The 16,707-nt window shown below is 48.9% G+C and overlaps 2 protein-coding genes across 2 annotated transcripts; both read left to right on the top strand.

Moving 5' to 3' along the window:
• Positions 1-1,088: 1,088 nt before the first annotated feature.
• Positions 1,089-1,898, top strand: LOC125759865 (uncharacterized). The gene has a single exon (XM_049419294.1). The coding sequence runs from the start codon at positions 1,291-1,293 to the stop codon at positions 1,840-1,842; it is 552 nt and encodes a 183-aa protein (XP_049275251.1). The 5' UTR covers positions 1,089-1,290; the 3' UTR covers positions 1,843-1,898.
• Positions 1,899-10,756: 8,858 nt separating this feature from the next.
• On the top strand, positions 10,757-11,492 carry LOC119405821 (uncharacterized). Its single transcript, XM_037672648.2, has one exon. It carries the CDS (start codon positions 10,946-10,948, stop codon positions 11,363-11,365), a length of 420 nt encoding a protein of 139 aa, XP_037528576.2. The 5' UTR covers positions 10,757-10,945; the 3' UTR covers positions 11,366-11,492.
• Positions 11,493-16,707: the final 5,215 nt, after the last annotated feature.

Below are 16,707 nucleotides of genomic sequence, written 5' to 3'. Positions count from 1 at the left end.
GGTGTATATCAAGCTAGCGAAACTGCCGCCAGCGCTCCATGAGCGTGGCACGTAAGTCATGCTGTACATGACATGCGTGTCATGATTTTCATGTTAACTCGTGTTATTTATGTTCATTACACAGTCACGTCACAAGATACCAATTTTGGTGTATATCAAGCTAGCGAAACTGCCGCCAGCGCTCCATGAGCGTGGCACGTAAGTCATGCTGTACATGACATGCGTGTCATGATTTTCATGTTAACTCGTGTTATTTATGTTCATTACACAGTCACGTCACAAGATACCAATTTTGGTGTATATCAAGCTAGCGAAACTGCCGCCAGCGCTCCATGAGCGTGGCACGTAAGTCATGCTGTACATGACTTACGTACAGGACAGAGAGGTGGACCGTTCACTGAGGTTTTGTATTCATAGTGATATGTATATTTTTCTCCTAACATCTTGCTGTATTCTGCCTATTCATAACTATTATAGCATAGGTAGAAACATTGTGGTATGTCTTGAACATATTACCTTTTTTTTCGCACCTTTCCCATCTCACAAGTTATTTACAGCGCGAAAAAATGAGCGAAGGAGAAGCGAGGAAATATAGACAAGCGCTTGTCTGTGTGCCCTCTCTTGTCCTTCGTTCGTGTTCGGCGCTGTCGATATCTTGTGCAATGGCGTACCAACTAGTCCAGTCTTCACGCTAATAAGTTACTCTTTCATCTGTTCTGCAATGCCAGTGGATGGTGAGGAAATAAATAAATAATAAAGTAAACGAACAGTTCAGGCCACATATGTCAACCTCTATGAGTTTATTTCACGTATCGCTGCATAGTGACACGGAAAAGACAAAGGAGAGGAGCCGTTGTTGTAGGGGCGGTGCGTAGGCAAATTAGAGTGCGTTGGTAAATTGAGCACATTAATATTGTTATTGCCTTGTTTGTGGTTAACGTAGAGACGGTAGTCCGAATATTCGTAAATTTTTCCGTATCCCTTAGGAAAATAGCAACGGCACCATGTTTTATTCTGCTGGAAATGGAAGTCTGTTACGGATAACATGTAGGGAGTATAATGAAGTATGGAGGTTAATTGTTAGCTGATGTATCCGTGACGTCACGCCAGCCGAAGCCGCCGTTATCACCACTGCTTCTTCTCCTTCCCTTCCCCTTAACCCCTCTCGCACAACGCTACATTAACCGCGCTATCGCTATAAAGTTTTGTCTTGGCCCAGCCACGGCCCTGGCGTGTTCGTTTCAATGGCGACGAGGGTGGGACGAAAGCGGGGCGTCAACTCCGTCCGTCATGGCCGCCGCACCCACGGGAGGATACGCCAGCCCGCCGCAGTTCGACGAGACGAGCGACAAGTGGCCCGCGTACCAGGTTCGGCTGGAAGCCTTCTTTGAGGGAAATGGCATCACGGAAGACAACAAGAAGCGGGCCCTGCTGGTGACTGCACTGTCCACCCACACCGTCGACGTACTGAGCGGACGTTGTGCTCCGGATAAGGTGAATGAACTGTCGTACCCACAAGTGATAGCCTTGCTTAAGCAGCACTTCTCGCCGCAACCGAACGAGATAGCACAGTCTTATAAGTTCTTCACCCGCAATCAGCTGCCCGGCGAACCGGTCAAGTATTTTATCGTGGCGATTCGACAGATAGCGGACACCTGCAATTTTGGTGCTTCGTTGGACAGAATGCTAAGAGATCGCATCGTGTGTGGTCTGCACAACGTCGGAGTGCGTCGGCAGCTACTCGCGAAAACCACAGCTGACGAGGAGCGAAGCGGAAGAAATTGCGATATCTACCGAAATGGCCGAGGCCAACGCGCAAGAGATAGTAAGACCCACCGCTGAGGCAAGTGTGCATGCGCTGGGAGGCCAGTCCTATCGCCCACGAAGCCGGCCACAGATTGTTGCGTGCTACCGCTGCGGAGAAAAAGGGCACGGATCCGAGGTTTGCCGCTTCCGCTCGGCGTCATGCTTCAAGTGTAAACAACGAGGTCATATCGCTCGAGCCTGTTGCCGCCGTGAGAGTGGGTTCGGGGCGGTACCACCAGAACGCCAAGTACACGCCTTGTCGCGGGATGAAGACACTGGCACGGACGGCATGTTCGCGCTGGAGGCAGCGGAGAGTCACATCGGCCACGTCGGCATTACGCAACCCATCGTGCGCTCCTTGGATTGTGGTGGGGTTCCAGTGAACATGCAGGTCGACACAGGCTCGCCGGTTTCGGTCATCACGTGGCCCACATATGAGTGCAACAAAACAGTGTGGCCGAAGCTGCGTGGTTCGCCATTGAAACTCACCTGCTTCCTGGGACGGCTTCCAGTGCGGGGACAACTTCAGCTTAGGGTTTCGTGCGGAAACAGGTCGACGGCTGGATCTTTGCAAGTCCTTGGTTGCTCCGGCCCAAACCTCTGCGGACGCGACCTGATTCAAGCGTTCCACATGCTCGAGGCGCCGGTCATGAACGTGAACACGTCAGGTGAGCAACTGCCGTTACTCGGTGCTGACGACGTTAACGTGGACCGGTTGCTAGCAGAATTCGCTGATGTGTTCGCGCCAGGTTTAGGGCTCATAAAAGGGCCATCGGTACACTTCGAGACGCGAGAAAACGTGATGCCGAAATTCTGGAAAGCACGCGAAGTTCCGTATGCTTTTCGGCCAAAGGTCGACGCGGAACTGGACCGCCTTTCGGGCGCGGGTATTATTGTACCGGTGCCTCATGCGGAGTGGGCGGCGCCAGTGGTACCGGTAGTGAAACGGAATGGCTGCATCCGCCTTTGCGGCGATTTTAAGCTAACGGTCAACAAAGCCTGTCGCACTGAGCAATATCCGTTGCCACGGGTGGAGGATATCCTGGCTACATTAAATGGCGGTGAAGTTTTTACCACGCTAGACTTGCGGGAGGCATACAACCAGCTTCCGTTGGATGAGGAAGCCATGCAACTCACGACCATAACACGCATAAGGGACTGTTCAGCTTTACTCGCCTGCCTTTTGGCGTGGCGTCCGCGCCGGCCGTGTTCCAACGGCGTATGGAGACCATTTTGCAGGGACTTCCGGGTGTTCAGGTCTACCTCGACGACGTCATCGTGACAGAGAAACGCAATGACTGCACCACCCTGCACGAAGTATTCAAGCGTTTCCGGGAATACGGCGTGCGGCCTGGAACGCAGACAAGTGCAAGTTCCGCCAACCAGAGGTGGATTTTTTGGGGCATCGAATCAGCGCTCGAGGTCTTCAACCAAAGACGGAAAACATAGACGCCTCCTTAAGGTTCAGGCACCACGGAATTCCGCAGAATTAAGGTCCTACCTCGGCATGGTAACGTACTACCACAAGTTTCTTCCCAATGCATCGACCGCCATGGCACCCCTATATCAACTACTCCGGAAGGAAGCTAAGTGGAAGTGGGGTACCGCTCAACAGCAGTCATTTCAGCAGTGTGAAAGACCTTCTGAAATCCGCAGACTTTCTGGCGCATTTCGACCTACACAAGCCGCTAGTCCTGGAATGCGATGCCTCCCCGGACGGAATCGGCGCAGTGCTTTGACACGATGTCGCGGGCGGGGTACTTCGGCCCATAGGGTTCCGCTCTCGGTTATTGACTGGAGCTGAGAAAAATTACTCGCAGGTGGAGCGTGAAGCCTTGGCACTTGTGTTTGGTGCGTCGAAATTCCGACAATACTTGCTCGGCAATACTTTCACATTGATGACGGACCATAAGCCGCTTGTTGGACTTTTTCACCCAGACAGGCCAGTGCCCGTGATGGCCGCGGCGCGAATCCAGCGATGGGCCCTGCTGCTGAGCGCATACGATTACGTCATCAAACACCAGCCCGGGAAAAACAACATTCCAGCCGATGCCCTCAGCCGACTCCCCACGTCAGCAACTTCCCAGCCAGAGACGCAAGAAGAAACGGTGGACGGTGAGTATGTGCTGCTCACGGAGACCCTCAATGATGGTGTCATGTCTGCGAAGCAACTGGGCACTCTCACGGAGCTTGATGACGATTTAGCAAAGGTGCAAAAATGGGTGCAGGAGGGATGGCCAAAAAATTTGGGGCCTAAGGACCAGCACTTGATGCCATACTTCAACCGGAAAGCTGAGATAACGGGGAGTTATGGGCTTCTCTACTGGGGCCATCGAGTGATCGTCCCTAAGAGTGCCCGAGCAGTAATGTTACGTCTGCTGCATGGTACTCATCAAGGGATTTGCTCAATGAAGCGGCTAGGGCGCTCCTTGATGTGGTACCCCCGGATCGATAATGACATTGAGCACATGGTTAAGTCCTGCACCAGTTGCATCCAAGCTGCCCCTATGCCCCCAAAGAGACCCCCTGTTGCGTGGCCGGAAACGGATGAGCGTTCGTCGAGGCTGCATATCGATTTTGCGGGGCCGATCGATGGTCACATGCTACTGATTGTGGTGGATTCACATAATAAGTGGATAGAAGCGATACCCATGAAGAGTTCCACCACACACGCCACCATAGAGGCTCTGCGCACCTTGTTCAGTACATTCGGGTTGCCCCGGACGCTGGTATCCGATAATGGCCCACCAAAAGATGGCGGCTGCGCCCGCCATCTTAGTAGGGGCACGATAAGCCATCGACGTTTGGCGAAGGAAAGCGAGCGTTTTCCACGCACGCCAGACAATTTTAATATGGCAACTCTTACGGGTCACACACTGCTCTAAGTGTGTCTTTGTGTTACTAGGTTTCGTAAATAAGCCTCGAAGTCATGGCAAATTTTATTGGTGATCAATCGCCAATACTCCTCTCGACGGGTTACTTTTGTCGGCCACAACGATCTTTTATTTTATAATTAAGGTAGTATTTACACTAGCAGATCAAAGCCATTTGATATCTACGTAGGCACCACCAGAAAAGAGCATGTTTCCGAGCTCTTTGGTGGGCAAAAGCTGGCTTCACTTTTGCTGGCAAGGCGTTGCGAGAGCTTCCACTCCAGAAATTTTTTTTTAAACCCCCTTGACCCGAGCTAACGGGGGGGTTTCGACCCCCTCCCACGCCTAGCCGTGCGTGGCATTGCCGTGTCCGGGGAAAAGGGGATCCTGGGGGTTGAGCCGACGCCGGGTGATTGGACCTTTAAGGCCCCCCGGCTGAGGCAACACACCCCTTTGGCCCCGGCTTCACGTAGACGGCACCCCTGGGCTGACCCACCCAGGGGAAATCGGCAGTCGCCTCTTCCTATCTCTCTCTCTCCCATGTCTTCTTCTTTCTCTTCCACTTTTAGCCTTTCCTGTCTCCTCCTCACTTCTTTTTACTTCCGTTCTTCATGGCGGCAAGGGTTAACCTTGTGTAGTTGCCCAACCTTGGGTAGTTATATTTGGTTATAGCGGCGATGTATGGCTGGCGACTCCAAGTGTTTTACCTTGTAGCGTCCCCTTGTTGGGCTCGGTGGTGGGTGGCCACCATCGCCGCCGAACATCTAAAGCTCCACATGGCAAAATCTTTCCCCCCTTCCAACGATCGGTCCCTGAAAAGGAACCGCACCGATGAAAGCTCCAAAAGAACCCGAACTGATTGTGACCACTTTCCCCGCTTCCTGATCATACACTCTCTTGCAGATAAGGACTCGGTTGCGGCACTGTCTGTTTTCCTGATCGCGAGAACCCTTGAAAACTTGGTAGGCAAAAAGTATGACGCCAAGAAACTCTCATCTGGTGATCTTCTGGTTGAAGTGACCCAGAAAGAGCACTCAGACACCCTCCTGAAACAGAAGCAGTTTGCTCACTTAAATGTGTCCATCACCCCTCACCGCAGCCTGAACTCTGTCCAAGGCGTCATTTCACAACGTGACCTAATGCGAGAGACCAAAACTGACCTCCTCGAAGGCTTCCGAGAGCAAGGCGTAGTCGCCATCCGTCGGATCACCATCAGGCGGAATGGTGAAGAGGTGGTGACGCCCCACATCATCTTGACGTTTAATCGCTCCACCCTGCCCGAATCAGTGAAAGCGGCGTTCATTCACTGTAAAGTCCGCCCCTATATACCGAACCCTAGGAGGTGCTTCAAGTGCCAGAAGTATGGACACGGTTCTAACACATGTCGTGGAAAACTCACATGCGCGAAGTGTGGTGCCCACGAGCACCCTACCGAGAACTGTACCACTACACATGCTGAGTGCCCTAACTGTCACGGGTCCCATGCCGCGTATTCTCGGACATGTGAGATGTTCAAACGGGAAAAACAAATAATACAGTTGAAAGTGACAGAAAACATCACATTTTCTGAAGCCCGGAAGAAGCTCTCTCTTCTCTCCGGAAGATCGTACGCTGACGCAGCGCGCCGGGGGGCCGGGCGGCGTCTAGTTACGGTGGCCACACAGTACAGCTTTGCTGATGCGTGCCCATCACAGCCCCCCACCAAGCAGCCCCCGGCTGCACCAACCTTCAAAGTCCCGGAGGTCAATTTCTCACAGACCTCAGGGACGACACCCACAAATGAAAGGGATCCTGTCCCTCTTGACAAACCTCCATCAGCCTCCGCGTCTCCACCGGAAGCAATGGAGGTGACACCTGGATCCTCAGCGTCTCTGACGCTGACGGCATCCCCCAAAGTGAGGCGGAGCTCATTAGACCGCCTCAAAGGAAAGAAACATCCTCCAGTCCAGCCGCCTCACAAAGGCGGTGAGGTCTGAATAAGTCGCTCTCCTCTCCTCACCGAAAAAAAAATGGCTGCCGAGACTATCATTCACTGGAACTGCCGAGGACTACTTAAGAACCTAGACGACATCTATGAAATACTTGCCGAACATCAACCCAACATACTTTGCTTGCAGGAAACGCACTTAAACCCAACTCACACAAACTTTCTGAAAAGATATGTGGTATACCGAAAGGACAGGCAAGGGACTGCCCATTCGTCTGGCGGTGTCGCTATCGTGGTGCAGAAAGCAGTGCCGTGTCAAAGCCTCAATATACTTACTGATTTAGAGGCAGTTGCAATACGAACCCTAATTTTTGGTCGAATAATAACTGTGTGCTCGCTATATATCCCCCCGGACTACCACCTCTCTGTTGAGGAATTTGAAAAACTCATCGACCAGCTTCCGCATCCATTCCTGTTGGTTGGAGATTTTAATGCGCACCATCCTCTATGGGGATGTAGACGAACTGATTCCCGAGGTTCGTTAATCGAAAACTACCTCCTGTCCTCTGGCTCCTGTATATTTAATAAAAAAGAGCCAACGTACTTTAATGTAGCGCACAACTCATACACAGCAATAGATCTTGCAATCGGCTCTCCCTCACTCTTGGCAACCACCGAGTGGGCTGCTATTCGAAACCTCTACGGAAGTGATCATTTTCCTGTTTGTTTGAAACACACAGGAAACACAAATCCCATAGTAAACGCTATCAGGTTTAGAGAGCAGGGTGCTGACTGGATGAAATTCCGAGAACTTTCAAAATTGTCGCGCTCATCAATTGAAAACCTAGATATTGATGCATGCCAAGCCTTGATCACACTACATATTATACAGGCTGCAGAGCAATCCATGCCACAGACAGCTAACAAGACACGAAACAAACGAAGACCATGGTGGAATGCGGAATGCCAAAATGCCCGTGATAATCAAAACAAAGCATGGTCGAAATTCCGCAGGTATCCTACAGCTGACAACTTATTTGATTTCAAGTGTGCCAAAGCAAACGGCAGGCGTATCCGACGTGAATCTAAACGGCAGAGCTGGCAGTCATTTCTATCCTCAGTTAACTCCTACACTGATACGCACAAAGTGTACAACAGAGTTAGAGCTCTTCAAGGACAGAGTACCCATCCAGTGCCTCTTGTGAGTACTGCTGGAGATACACTGGAACACCAAGCAGAAGCCATAGGCCAACATTTTGAGTATATCTTCAGCTCAGCACATTATACAGACTCATTTAAGCGACACAAGCTTGCTGAGGAACGTAAACCTATCCGTGACAGAAGGCCAACCGCAGGAGGGTACAATAGCCCATTTACTATAGAGGAATTAAAGGCGGCTCTGAGAACATGTGGCAACTCAGCAGCAGGCCCAGACAGGATTACGTATGGCATGCTGAAACACATACATGAAGACACACTTGACACCATTCTCTTTCTGTTCAACAACGTATGGTCCTCTGGGCGTCTACCCAAAGCCTGGAAAGAGGCCGTTAGTCATACCCATCCTTAACAAGGAAAAGAAGCCACACTTGCTGCCAGTTACAGGCCTATTGCGTTAACTAGCTGCTTGTGCAAGGTATTTGAAAAAATGATTAATCGCCGCCTTGTGTATTACCTAGAATTTAATGGCCTTCTTGACCAACGTCAAGCTGGATTTAGGTCTGGCCGGTCGACAACTGATCAGCTCGTAGCCTTCGAGTCTTATGTCAGGGACGCCTTCATTCACAAGCAACACTGCCTCTCTGTATTCTTTGACCTGGAGAAAGCTTACGACACCACATGGCGTTACGGGATTCTCCGTGATCTGCATTCTCTTGGAGTGTCAGGAAACATGCTCAACACTATTGAAAGTTACCTCTCTGAACGTACTTTCGTGGTTCGTGTTGGAAACGCCTTATCAAAGCGATTTACGCAGGAAAATGGTGTGCCCCAAGGTGGAGTTCTTAGTTGCACGCTCTTCATTGTTAAAATGAATTCCCTAAGTAGTGTACTGCCCAAAACAATCTCTTACTCAGTATATGTGGATGATGTTCAGATCAGCTTCAAATCGTGCAACCTGGCCATCTGTGAACGTCAAATTCAGTTGGCAGTAAATAAACTCTCAAGCTGGGCAGACAAACGGTTTTAAATTTAACTGTGCGAAAACTGTCTGCTTACTTTTTTCTAAACTACGTGGCATTAGGCCAGCCCCCAACATTTCAATAAATGGACAAACCATAGCCGTTAAGAAAGACCACAAATTCCTAGGTGTTGTGGTTGATGAGAAGTTGACCTTTGTCACACATATCAAGCAGCTACGATTAAAATGCTTGAAAGCTTTAAACTTACTCAAGATTCTTTCGCATCAGTCATGGGGTACAGATCGTGACTGTCTGCTGAACCTACTGAGCAGTGTAGTGCAATCACGTATTGATTACGGTTCCGTGGTGTACGAATCAGCGTCCAGATCTGCACTAAACATGCTTGACCCAGTGCTCCACCTTGGGCTTCGTCTGGCCACTGGCGCCTTCAGAACCAGCCCGGTAGCTAGCCTCTATGTTGAGGCGGACCGATGGTCATTAGAACGACGAAGACAGTATACAAGCATCACTTACGCCACTAAGGTGCTCTCCCATGCTGACCACCCATGTCGCGAGCTATTGCAGCACACATCAAATGCCCACCTGTTTTCGAGGCGACCATCAGCTATGCCACCGTATCCTATCAGAGTAGCTTCACACCTTGAAAGCCTGAACATACCAGTTGCCAATCTTCAACTAAGCTCTCATAAGGACACTGTGGCCCCGTGGGAAATACAGGCTGTCAACTGTGACATGTCATTCCTAGAGGTAGGGAAGCATGGCCCCCAGGTTGCAATAAGCCAACACTTCATGTACTTACAGGCAAAATACAGGTGTGCTGAGTACTACACAGATGCTTCTAAGTCCTTTGCAGTCGCATGCGCAGCACACGGTCCCGAGTTCTCTCAATCTGAAACAATGAATCAACATACCAGCATATTTACAGCAGAATGCTATGGCATACTACTAGCTGTAAGGCACATCCTAAAGAAGAAAGAACCAGCCTCCGTCATATACACAGATTCCCTCAGTGCAGTTACTGCGTTGTCCTCCGGTCAGATAAGCAAAAATCCAGTTATGAACTCTCTTCTAAAATGCATCATGACTGCTCACAAATCCAATCTTAAAATTGCGCTCTGCTGGATACCGGGACACTGCAACATAGCTGGAAATGAGGCAGCGGACCAACTTGCGAAGTCAGCTGCACTCCGCAGTTCAGTAGACATAGATGTCTTCCCGTATGAGGACCTTAGGCCACACATCAGAAAGAAAATTCGTAGGCAATGGCAAGAAGAATGGAACGCGGCAAGCGAAAACAAACTGCACACAATAAAGCCGATTGTCGGACGATACGCTACCGAAAGACGTAACAGACACCAGGAGGTTGTTCTGTGCAGACTTAGGATCGGCCACACACACGCGACACACTCCCATCTTTTAAATAAATCTCCAGCACCGAACTGTGCAAAATGTGGTGATCCGCTGTCCGTCGTTCATGTTTTAATCATGTGTCGGTGCCTCGAACCAGAAAGGAGACGTCACTTCCCAGAACTGTACAAATCCCACACACCGTCACACCCATCCTTTTTTCTTGGTGACGAGCCCATGTTCCCCCGAAAAAGTGTTTTAAGCTTCTTAGCTAGCGTAGGCTTCTTACGTTCCGTTTCATACTCTCGCTAATCTCAGCCTTCTCTCAATCTTGAGGGAGTCACTGAGATTTCTAGATCAGACGTCATGCAGCACGCACTCCTTGTCTTGACAAGGACTGCTGCCGAGGCTGCGTGACTTCGTAAAGCCCATAGCTTGTGCCCGCTTTTAAACCCATCGCACACAATCTTTTCCTTTAATTATTTTAGGCCCTCTACACCACGGTTTTATTTTATTCGTCACCTTGAGTACTACGTTTTTTACCTGAGTCGATCGTAACCCTGTGTTTGGCGCTCTTTGGCCTGAGTTGCCCTTGCGCCACTAAAACCTACCATCATCATCAGTTTACGAGTTGGGAATTTAACACCTTCACGAAGCTGAATAACATAGTACACCTCCGAACAGCGCCGTATCACCCCCAGTCCAATGGGCTCGCGGAGCGGGCGGTTCGGACTGTGAAGTATTCATTGAAGAAGAATGTACAAGGGTCACTGAAAACCCGCCTGGCTAGGATTTTGCACAGGTACCGCAGGACGCCGCAGGCCGGGGGCCGGTCACCAGCGCAACTCCTAATGGGCTACGATCTCCGCTCCAGGCTGGACAACGCAGTGTCCATTCCGCCCTCACCAGTTGACCGTCCCCCCCTCGATGGGTGGCAGCCCGGGGAGCCAGTCTGGGTCAGGAACTTTGGGCGAGGCGAGCCGTGGACTCCAGCCAGCATTACATCGACAGACGGAGCCCGCCTGGTGAATGCCGATGGTCCGGAGGGGGAAACCATTCGGCGCCACAGCGACCAGGTGAAGCCACGGGAGTTGGAGCATGACCAGGGAGAAGCCGTTGACTCTCGGTGCCTCGAAACTGCCGGCGGGGCCCTAGCAGGAGGAACACCGAGGCGAGCGCCAACAAGGAGCGAGATCGCCGGGAGCCCCTCAACTCCGGTGTTGCGTCGCTCGGGCCGGCAACACAAACCCCCAGACCGTTACTCACCGTAGGGGAAGCGGAATGATGTATCCGTGACGTCACGCCAGCCGAAGCCGCCGTTATCACCACTGCTTCTTTTCCTTCCCTTCCCCTTAACCCCTCTCGCACAACGCTACATTAACCGCGCTATCGCAATAAAGTTTTGTCTTGGCCCAGCCACGGCCCCGGCGTGTTCGTTTCCGTATCGCTGCATATTCCGTATCGCTGCGTTTCCGTATCGCTGCACATATGTCAACCTCTATGAGTTTATTTCACGTATCGCTGCATAGTGACACGGAAAAGACAAAGGAGAGGAGCCGTTGTTGTAGGGGCGGTGCGTAGGCAAATTAGAGTGCGTTGGTAAATTGAGCACATTAATATTGTTATTGCCTTGTTTGTGGTTAACGTAGAGACGGTAGTCCGAATATTCGTAAATTTTTCCGTATCCCTTAGGAAAATAGCAACGGCACCATGTTTTATTCTGCTGGAAATGGAAGTCTGTTACGGATAACATGTAGGGAATATAATGAAGTATGGAGGTTAATTGTTAGCTTTATTGCAAATAATAATAATAATAATAATAATAATAATAATAATAAATAATAATATTAGTTGGGGCTTTCCGACCAAACCTACGATATGATATAAGGGACGCCTTACTGGAGGGCTGCCACTAAGCTTCCTCAAGAGAGTGTCCAAAAAGTAAAAGGAAAATAGCTGCATTTCAAACAAATGGCCAGAGACCTTTCAACGCATCGCGAGGCTGCCGAAACCTCGAGAAAACGGCGGTATCGGCACCTAAGTTCATCAAAGAAGGCCAATGCCTCTCAATCAGCAACACCCCTTGAACGCCCTGCTTCCCCACCTCCCTTGTCAACCAGACCCTTGGCGGCCGGCACGAAGCAGAATGCATTCAAAAGCACGGTTGCTGCGGCTTCCGCTTGGCCTACATTGCCGAAGCCACAACTATACACGGATAGGCGACGGCCGGTACAAACCAGGACACCAAAGCAGGCATGGGCACAACTGACGCAGTCTGGCTTTCGTTGCCGAAGTCGCAGATACGTGCAGATTCACAGTACACATCGGCAACATCTAACTCTGAACCTCCTTATGCGAGCGCCAGATACAGCTAGGTGTTAACAGACTTTCGAAATGGGCTGATGAAAATGGGTTTAAATTTAACGCCGGTAAGACTACCGCGGTATTGTTCTCCAGACGAAGAGGGATACATCCTGACCCTAGCATACTAATGAATGGACAAAGCCTAATCATTGCTAAAGAACAAAAATTCCTCGGTGTAATCTTCGATGCTACGCTCACCTTCATTCAGCATATAAAACAACTGAAGCTAAAATGCCTTAAGACTATGAACCTTTTAAAGATTTTATCCCATCAGTCGTGGGGGACAGACAGATATTGTCTCATAGCTCTGTTTAGAAGCCTGGTTGTGTCACGCATAGATTATGGATGCGTAGTATACCAGTCAGCTTCAAAGACAGCACTCAAGCTATTGGACCCTGTATACCACTTAGGCATCCGCCTGGCCCTTGGTGCCTTCCGTACCAGCCCTGTACAAAGCCTTTATGCAGAGTCGGATCAGTGGCCTCTGGACTATCAGCGCACATATCTAGGAGTCACCTATGCAACCCGAATCATGTCCCTGAAGCATCACCCATGCAAAACGCTTATAAATGATGTGTCTACAAAACAGCTATATGCAAACCGGCCCTCATTTGCCCCGCCGTTTCCGTTGGCAATAAAACCTGTTGCAGCAAAACTAGAAATTAATTTCGCGGATCTACAGAAAATTGACCATGCTGAAGCCGTTGCCCCTTGGAAGCAGCGTCCGGTCACTTGTGACTGGTCCTTTAAAGACTTTAAAAAGAAAACTTGTCCAAATGCGCTAATTGAGCAACATTTTTTGGCCCTTGAGCACAAATATCGTTCAACCGCCTTCTTCTCTGATGGATCAAAGTCCTCAACATCTGTATCCTGTGCAGCCTATGGCCAAAACTTCTCCAGCACCAAGACCTTACATACACATACCAGCATTTTTACGGCTGAAGCGTTTGGAATACTGCTAATTATTGAGCACATTATACAACATAAGATACAAAGGTCTATAGTGTACACAGATTCCTTAAGCGTAGTTACAGCCTTGTCCTGTGGCAAGTACAGCAAAAACACTGTTTTCAACAAGCTCCTTAATACTATCAATGCAGCCTATAACTTAAACCTTTCTATAGTTCTATGCTGGGTGCCAGGTCACTCTGGGATCGCAGGCAATGAAATAGTGGACAAGAATTCCCGAGAAGCAGCTAGTCGGCACACTATAGATGTAAATTCTGTTCCTGGTGTGGACCTAAAACCTGTTGTACGGAGAGCGCTACGTAGACACTGGCAAGCTGAATGGGACAGACAAGTCGAGAACAAGCTCCATCTAGTAAAACCACAAATAACAAAACCTATCCCACAAAAACTCAACAGATTCACCGAAGTCACCCTAGCACGGCTCAGGATAGGCCACACCTATGCCACACATAAACACCTCCTGACAGGCAGTGATCCACCGACTTGTATACACTGTGCAGAGAATCTAACCATTCTGCATGTCCTAATTGAATGTCCCGCGCTTCACCAAGAGCGACTGACCCATTTTAGGGAACTTTACCGCTATCATATTCCACCTCACCCCGCGCTATTCTTATCACTCGACCCAATGTTTAACCATAAGCGACTTCTTAAATACCTAGCGAAAACCAAGTTTTTAGAAATGGTATCATTCCATCCTAGTCACCAGGCTGGGCCTCACATGTGAGGTACAGCCTGTTGCCGTACGTGTTGAAATACGTCCGAGCCCTCGCAGTTCTTGCGCAGGCAAGAATTCGGCAGTGAGGTACTTGGACCTTGCCGACTCATTTACCGTGAGAACCTGCAGCCAACGATATCAAGGCCTTGTAATGAAATAGATATTCATTTTAAGACACCGTAGTTATATATATTTTATAGATATGCCCCTGTACAGCAATTATTATAACCAGTGATTTTAGATAACTAAACTGAAACTATGACACTTGTACTGGCGCTCTTTGGCCTTAGATGCCCTTGCGCCAATAAAACGTAATAATAATAATAATAATAATAATAACTCTGAACCTCCGACTGAGCAGCTGTCTGAACAAAACATACCATGGATCATAGAGCTTCAACCACTGTCAGACCCACTTCGCGTCAACGTTACTGCAACAAAATTTTTCGCGTGTTCATCGGCAATCTCACAAGTTTAATGTGCTGTTGCTTTGAAAGTAGAGTAGGCAGCCGCTATTTCATACCATATGTTTGAGCAGATGTTGACAGGGGGGAGGAGGCAAAGGAAGCAAAGCAAGGCATGTTGCTGGGCTAGTCGGTTCATTGTTTCGAAAAAGTGTTAATCTGCGCGATGATGACGGGACGACAGCAGGAACACATACAAACACGCAACTGTGCGATGAAGACGGGACGACAGCAGGAACACATACAAACACGCACGTGTGTTTGTATGTGTTCCTGCTGTCGTCCCGTCTTCATCGCACAGTTTAAAACTTTTTTGAGGAAGGAAAGGCAGGATGGTCAACCAGAGGCGCGTTCAGCTTGCTATTCTATGCGGGGGAAAGGAAATTAAGGCAGCAAAATATAGAAAGAAGTTTGCAAAAAAAAATATCCGCTCGAGGTTCAACAACACTACTGCGTTCCATGCCGGTCGAAAAAAGATTGGTTTGTTCGTATCTTAACAACTTAATTGATGATACTGGACGCACGATTGTCGCATGTCTTGCCTCGTTACTAATGACAGTGTTAGTCCGATCATGGTGCCTACTGATGGCTTGCAAGTACTGGACATAAAACATCCAGTGCCTATTGTACAGATTGAGCGCACCGGGATTTCAAAGCCTACGACGTTGATTGCATGCCTGTGCAGCATAATCTACATGCAACATAAATACTGAAACGGTAAAGCATCGTTGCCATACTCCTTGCTATACATGAATAAATGCTAGCGAACAAATTTCGCTTTCCCCCACAAACACGACACATCATAAGTAGGGCTCCGTGTTTGCGGATAAATCCGAAAAAAATCGATGAACACTCACCGGTAACATCTTTGACAATTCAGATTTATCCTACAAACCTCGATTTCAAATAGGCATTTTCGGCGTTCAAAGGGCACCTTCAAGGGTGAGAATCATCAATCGCACGGAGCGCACATCCATCAGCGGCAGCAACTTCGTAAAGTATGCTTGCGTCTTTTACAACACGCTTGAAATCCAGGGTTCTACGGAAACCCGTCTCGTCGGCAAAATTCATGGCGGGAAGTTGCAAGCGCCGACCAATCGTTAAAACAAAAATTACAGCATATCGACGGGTGAATGATGAAGAGCTTGGGCGAAGCTCCTGAAGCAATCATGGTTACACCATGAAATGTTCAGTGGTTTCGCCCAGCTGTAATCAAAACGATACGCCGCTTTGATTATTTTTCCTTTTTTCCTTACTTTTTATTTTTTTAATTTTTTAAATTTTTTATTTTTGTATTTTGTATTTTTTTATTTTTTCATTCCTTATTTTATTTTTTTTATTTTTTTCCACTCTATGGGGCAGCGCCATCTAGTATATCGTCACCCAACTGCAGTTTGCATGCATCTCTATGGGACAGCACCATCTATTGAATGATACGGGAGACGCGACGGCGGGGACACGCCGCATGGAGCGACGACCGACCAGGTGATGCTATAAGGAGCTCCTCTCCTAAAAATTAAACTTTACGTTTCGGTTTTCCTTGTCATTTTTTTAATTTTTTTATTTTTACTTTTATTTATTTATTCTTTATTTCCTTATTTTTATTTTTTATTTTTATTTTATTCTTTATTTTATTTTATTTATTTTTTTTTCAACTCTATGGGACAGCGCCATCTAGTGTATCGTCACCCAACTGCAGTTTGCATGCTGATGATGATGACTTGGGGCTATTCCCTTTGTATCGGGCGGGCAAGATTTGCCCTAGCCAGCGAACAAAAAAAGAAGAAAAAAACAAAAACAAAAAAAACACACACACTCACAGCACCGTAAATAAGTCTGTGCGGCTAATTCACTGCCGCTGCGTCGCTCGCCACCACCGCACCAGCCTTGCTTTAGGGGTATTCAGACGGGGGAGAAATGCTCGGGGGTTAAAGGCGGAGCCTAGTGACGTCAGCTCGCGAGGAGAAGTCTCCACAAATGCCCCCCACTCACACGGACGAGGCAAACGGAGGGGGAGACCAGTGTTACTAGACTACACTGGTGGCTAGCACCACCCGTTTGACGAGCTGCTGACGACGAGCTGCAGACGACCATCCAG

This window comes from Rhipicephalus sanguineus, chromosome 9 (genome assembly GCF_013339695.2).
Source record: "Rhipicephalus sanguineus isolate Rsan-2018 chromosome 9, BIME_Rsan_1.4, whole genome shotgun sequence".
Taxonomy (NCBI): domain Eukaryota; kingdom Metazoa; phylum Arthropoda; class Arachnida; order Ixodida; family Ixodidae; genus Rhipicephalus; species Rhipicephalus sanguineus.
This window is presented reverse-complemented; position numbering and strand designations above follow the sequence as displayed.

What these genes read in the sequence shown, in the direction of transcription:
- LOC119405821 (XM_037672648.2), top strand. Translation starts at nt 10,946, where the DNA reads ATGGGCTACGATCTCCGCTCCAGGCTGGACAACGCAGTGTCCATTCCG.
- LOC125759865 (XM_049419294.1), top strand. Translation starts at nt 1,291, where the DNA reads ATGGCCGCCGCACCCACGGGAGGATACGCCAGCCCGCCGCAGTTCGAC.